We start from the raw sequence: 5,727 nt of genomic DNA, 5'->3' as shown, positions 1-5,727 counted from the left end.
ATAGTGTTTCCTACCATGGGCTCATGACTCCATCAAGATTCCTACTAGGGGTTTTAACTTGCGCACAAACTGGCCTAAGATAAGTTTCAATTAAGCCAGTCCCGACTCTTCAACCCTAGAATCATTGGGCTATAGTACATTAGGAGCAGCCTAGTCTAGTACATAAAAAGGTCCACCACACTGCTTTACACTTTTTTTTGCCTTAAAATAGTTAGTTGACCTTAAGTGGATAGCCTTATCTGTTACAACAACCAAATGTAGCCTTCAAAGACCTGCCATGTCTAGGAAACATCCGGCCATGAATTTAGGCCACTCATTTTCCAAATTATGCAAAAAGCAAGCCAACCTTCTTACCCAATTAAAGCAAATCTAACCATAACCTCTTTGATTGAGACCTTGGGGTTCAAAACCTCTTTTGTTGTCCAAAAACCAGTCACTTGGAGCACTCCAGACTCAATACAAAAGGCCCCAATTAGATTCAAAAGCAACCAAACACGTTTTACCCTTAGAGTTGAAGCGAAAAGCCTATTCAGCTAGCTAACATTCTCACAATTCCAAAGCTTGGGGTGGAAATATGAGTACAGGTGAACTTTCCCTCTCTTCCTCACAGACTCTCTCAATTTCATCTTCTCACTGACTGAGGATTGAAGTTTCGGACTACTTGTGTTTTTATAAATTTTCAGATTGGCTTTTATTTACTAAATATTGAAATTTTAGGCTTGATACTTTCTACAAATAATCACTTCTAAAGAACTCAATGAGAGATTTGGGCCATTTTCATATTTGGTCTATGTCGCAAAACATCCCCGACACCCATCTAGGATTACTCTCAAAACCCTCAATACTTCCAGTGATATTGATTGGGCAAGGGCTTTAGCCCCCATTCCTCTATGTTTGCTCTCTCTTTCTCTTTTTAAAATTAATTTAAAAAAAAGGCGGATTCTGCACGGTGAGAGGGTAGTCTCATGGGATACTTTCTCGCCTTAAAGAAAGTGAGGAGATAGTGAGGTACTGCTTGAGTCATAGGCTCTGAGGTATGTCACACAAAAGTATGGTACAAAAAAGAGGCATCATGAAATTTGTTTCATGTTTTAAAGCATTAAAAGAGATAATTGAATGTTTGAGAGCAATGAAATAGATATTTGAGAAGACAATACGAAGAGATTTTCCTCAGAAGTAGCAACAGTACAATCTTATTTTATTTACAATCTCAATGAAATCATTTGAAACGCAGAAACACCTCCACCCCATCAAGGGAGAGGGCAAACAAGAAAAAAAAAAGTTGTGACACCCGAAATTGAGACTTTGTTCTGTGCAACAATTTGGTATCAAAGCTTTTGCAGCCACGACAAATACAAAATCAAAAACAAAAGAGGAGGCTCTCAGATAGTCTGATTTCTCCCATTTATTTAACTGCTACCATTTCATCACCTTCATGAATTTCTTTTCTCCCAACTTGAGAACTACTGATTTCACCATCTCAGCTTAGGAGGAAAGTACTGCAATACAAATTTTCAAAGAAACGTGGGATTAGAAAAGAAGAAATAAATAAGCTCCGTATTAGTGGCAGATTAATCCAGCGAAATAGCAACAATTTTTTTTCCTTTTTGGAAACAGCCACTTTTTCCAAAAACCATTTTGTTGATCTAAATTTCCCAATCATGTCTTCTCATATATCAAATGAAGCACTTACTAATTCAACCGGCGTTTTACCTTTTCAATGAGAGAGAGATAGTATGGTTTAACTTTCTCCACATCAACCCGAACTTTGCTCTTGCTGTAAAGATCATACTTGCTGCACATAGAAAAGCAAGAGAAAATTGGTTTATGCAGCAAGGCAATATGCAAACAGGACGGACAAGATTCATCCTCCCAATTAGCACTTTTCCCAAATAGGGTAGTGGATTTCTTACTTGAATATTTTGAGCCACTTCAGATTCTCAATATCTTCCTCATTCATCAAGTACTTATATGCCCCAGCCTTATGTAAGGCTGCAATATAAATTACTTCTTTTAGTACCAAATTAATTACAAGAATACAACAATGGCTTGGCATCCGAACATATATAGCACTAAAAGGAACCACACCCTTTCTTATTTTTTATCCTGTTTCTTACCATAAAATGAATGGTATCTGATAATGAAAAGACCTGCTGAAGGTAGAGTGGTCTTATTCTCCTTAGCTACCTGAGAATGGGAAACCGAAATTAAATGTCACTGTAATTGTTTAAAAAATAAGATTGAGCACTAGAAAATTACGACGCTATTTGCCTTTGTTGTCCACTTTTGAGTTTACAAATCACTCCATAATGGGAGAACCAAGAAATTTATAGACACTGGAAGGGTATCAGAAGCATCACAAAGTGAAGCGGTAACAAAGACACCATATTAAAAAGTTAGTAAAGGTTTAAAAAATACTACCCAGTACAAGTAGTCATCATGCCCCCATGACATCAGTACATTGTTGAGCCCACAACCTTCTGTGTAAACTCCAAGCTTGGTGTTATAAGCAGGATTGTTGTAGTCAGGGTTTTCCTTGAAATACTGTGGCAACAGGGTCAGAATATTGAGTAACTATAGGAAAAATGATTTGAATAATATTAAGTTAGTGTTTAGTCAACTCATATGGATTTGAACGCAAAATTTATTAAAACAATCACCTTGTGATGGACAATGGATTCATCGAAGGCACATCCAGCAGGGTATATGTCACCTATGTGAATAATCTTGATTAGTAATTTAATAAAACAACAGGAAATGATAACAAATCATGCAACTATATGTGAGCATGATTCATACCTACAACAGCCCATTGAGGAAGCTCTCCAAAAGAAGGATGGAGAAGAACCTTTCCAAGATCTAAGATTCATTATAAAAAAAAAATGAAGTTATCGTATTATTGCACCAAATAACTCTAATGATAGACTTAAAAAGATGGAGAAGGAAGTATACCATGGATGAGGCCAGTCAAGTGCAACCAGTCTTCATTGGGATAGTCTTTTCTGATGGCTTCAGCCGTTTGCAACAAGTGCTCAATCTGAGGTTCATCCAAGTCAGGATCACTCTCATCCACGAATTCATTAAGAAGTTCACAGCATTCCCAAATGCTCATCTCCACCCTGCTCAATTTGCCATACTCTTCTCTCATCCTTTTCACCTACAACTCAATCAAAATTAGTTTAATTTGTACAAATAGATATAGCATTGATAGATTTTGTTGGTTAAAGCTTGAAAGAAATAACATTGCAAATTGTACTTACAAAGTCATAGGTTTGGTTAATGTGATTAATCCGGTAGAATTCCTCAACAATTTTCTGCCGTGTGCTTTCAACATCATAATCCCTGTTCACACGTAAATGTTTAATAAATCCTACAAGGATCTAGAGCTAAAGGACCCAAAAAAAAAAAAAAACAATAAATAAGTAAATAAAAAAAGCAATGATAATTAGAGAGAGAACTTTTTACCGTTTACTAAGATAACAAGTTGTGATTAGAGTAACATTATTTTTATATGATCTTATCACTGATATTACTTTTATAATGTACATTTATCAATTCCAACAGACCATATCAATAGTTGCAAAAAATTTATATTCCTAGATTAATTGGAAAGCAAAAATACATATAAGTAGTAAGTACAAGCTCAGTTTTGAGTTTTGGGGCCGTATGACCCATCTTTTGTATTTGAAGTAAAAACAACAACTTAATTTTTTTTTTAATAATTAATAATAAGCACTAGATTGTATACTTCATTAAGATGAAATGAATTGGCGATATACTTTCAAGTTTAAACTATAATCTAGTGACTCATTAAAGGGATGACAATGGATGGGGTGGGTCGAATTAGGGCTGCTTTGTTCTCTTTTTGGGACAAGAAAAACCCATGTAGGGTAAGACCGAGGCAAGTCAAGGTCGGGCGGGGCTGGTTGAAAGTATTTTGCTGCCTTTGATTAGGTGACTTCAATATTAATTAGGTAGATATGAAAGAGAATAGAGAGGGGTAGCCATGAGAGTGCTTTAGATAAAACAAGTGCTTGGGGAAACGGTGATGACAAATGTGAAAAATAATTAAATTATAAATAGAATATGTATTTAAAAAAAAAACTAGATTATATATAATTTAACAATATATTAAATAAATATATAAATAAATTTTAGTTATTTATTTATTTTTAGCTTTGTTATTCGCAACTTTGCCCCTAGGAATAACAATAACATAGATTATCTAGTTTGGCTCATTTATTTCACTAAATCCCCTGCAGGAATTAGATGAAGTGAGAAAAGGCCTCTAAAATGTGCCTCTTTACATGATGGCTAACAGAATTATGAATCATTTGACTCGTTTTTTGGTTTGGTGATGGTTAATTGAAGGGAAAGAAATTATGCAGAACAAAAAAAAAATAATAACGATTTATTAGAGTAGCACTGTGATCCCTTTATCAGGGCATGCAATTCCTACAATCTAACAAAAATTTCAACATTCTTTTTCCTTTAAGCAATTGATGATGCTCGAAAATTAAATGAAAAGGCAAGTAAATTAACCTAAAAGTGCGACCATATGCGTTGTTATCAGGTGCCACAAATCCCCGTGCATCCACCATCAATTCATTTTCATCAGCAGGGGTTTTCTTCTCTTCCAACTCAACTCCTATTTTAACATACAAAATATTTATATATATATATATATAATAGTGTTCATATATAAACTATATATGAGATAAAAACATTACCAACAAAACTTAATTAAAAAACATGAAAAAAATGCTAGAAAATAACATTTAAAAAATAAAAATAAAAAATACCATGGTGGGGGTGGTCAGTGAGGGTTGTCATCCTGAATCAAAAACAAAGAAAAAGAATACTAGCAGTACTGCAAAATGGAAAAAAGGGAAGAAGAAAAATGAAGCGATGGTTGTGGTTGCATAAATTTTGATGAGAAAGGCAGCATGTATTTATATGAGCGGAGAGAAGAGGCCAATTAATTAAGTCCTTCCCTGGGAATTCCCAGTGTCCGAGTCCTTCCCTGAAAAACCTTTGCAGACTTTTCTTTGGCACATATCATAATTTGCCATGCAAATTTTAAAGTCTTTGTTTTTTTGAGAAAAATATTAGTCCATGTGGGGGCCCGCATAGATTTTACGTGTTTCTGACTCACTCCTCACTTTTTTTGTATCATCTGGCTGTGTTTTTCACTTTTTTTGGGAGGATTGATTAAGCTCATGTATTATCCAAAAGTTATTGTCTATTTTAGAATTAATTTTTTTTTCTATTTTAGTAAATAACTTTTAAAATAATAATTTTTCTTAATATTTTTAATTGTTTCTTTATTTTTACACATAATAACTATAATTTATTCTTTTCCTTTACCCTCGAAAAATGTATAATTTTTTTTTTTTTTTTTTTTGCTGAATAATAATAAAAATTATTTTGTATGAGTTACAGTGACTTGTATATTTGCATATATACTAAGCAAAGTCTCATTAGGCATGACCGGTACATAATATAATGTGGATGATTTTTGGAGTTCAATGTATATATTCTAAGCTTTATGCTATTTTAAATGAGGTGGTGCAAACGCTTATTTAAGGAAATGGATAATTCCCTTTAAAAAAAAAAATCTTATCCATTTAATTTTTATGGTTTTAAATTTTATGCCAAGATTTACTTCAAATGCTTTGAAAAGGAAAGATTTTATATATTTTCTTTGAAAAGGAAAGACTTTATTTA

At 33.6% G+C, this 5,727-nt stretch overlaps 1 protein-coding gene across 2 annotated transcripts; it reads right to left on the bottom strand.

Moving 5' to 3' along the window:
* Positions 1-1,109: 1,109 nt before the first annotated feature.
* On the bottom strand, positions 1,110-4,973 carry LOC136068546 (inositol oxygenase 1-like). Of its 2 annotated transcripts, none has more exons than XM_065775856.1 (11): positions 4,803-4,973; positions 4,543-4,648; positions 3,261-3,342; positions 2,953-3,157; positions 2,800-2,859; positions 2,661-2,713; positions 2,422-2,544; positions 2,118-2,187; positions 1,914-1,992; positions 1,694-1,795; positions 1,110-1,499 (listed from the first exon to the last, which is right to left on the bottom strand). In XM_065775856.1, exons 1-11 carry the CDS (start codon positions 4,831-4,833, stop codon positions 1,481-1,483), a joined length of 930 nt encoding a protein of 309 aa, XP_065631928.1. In that variant the 5' UTR covers positions 4,834-4,973; the 3' UTR covers positions 1,110-1,480. The 2 variants fall into 2 exon arrangements, with proteins under 2 accessions (XP_065631928.1, XP_065631929.1); XM_065775857.1 differs by having other exon boundaries at positions 1,714-1,795; positions 4,803-4,971.
* Positions 4,974-5,727: the final 754 nt, after the last annotated feature.

This window comes from Quercus suber, unplaced genomic scaffold (assembly GCF_002906115.3).
Source record: "Quercus suber isolate HL8 unplaced genomic scaffold, Cork oak 2.0 scaffold_121, whole genome shotgun sequence".
Lineage (NCBI taxonomy): Eukaryota > Viridiplantae > Streptophyta > Magnoliopsida > Fagales > Fagaceae > Quercus > Quercus suber.
This window is presented reverse-complemented; position numbering and strand designations above follow the sequence as displayed.

Excerpts from the sequence above, each read along its gene's own strand:
- LOC136068546 (XM_065775856.1), bottom strand. The coding sequence starts at position 4,833 with ATGACAACCCTCACTGACCACCCCCACCATG. Across the intron at positions 2,545-2,660 it reads AATCCATTGTCCATCACAAG|TATTTCAAGGAAAACCCTGA; the intron begins GTGATTGTTTTA and ends CTGTTGCCACAG. Across the intron at positions 2,188-2,421 it reads ATGATGACTACTTGTACTGG|GTAGCTAAGGAGAATAAGAC; the intron begins GTAGTATTTTTT and ends TCCCATTCTCAG.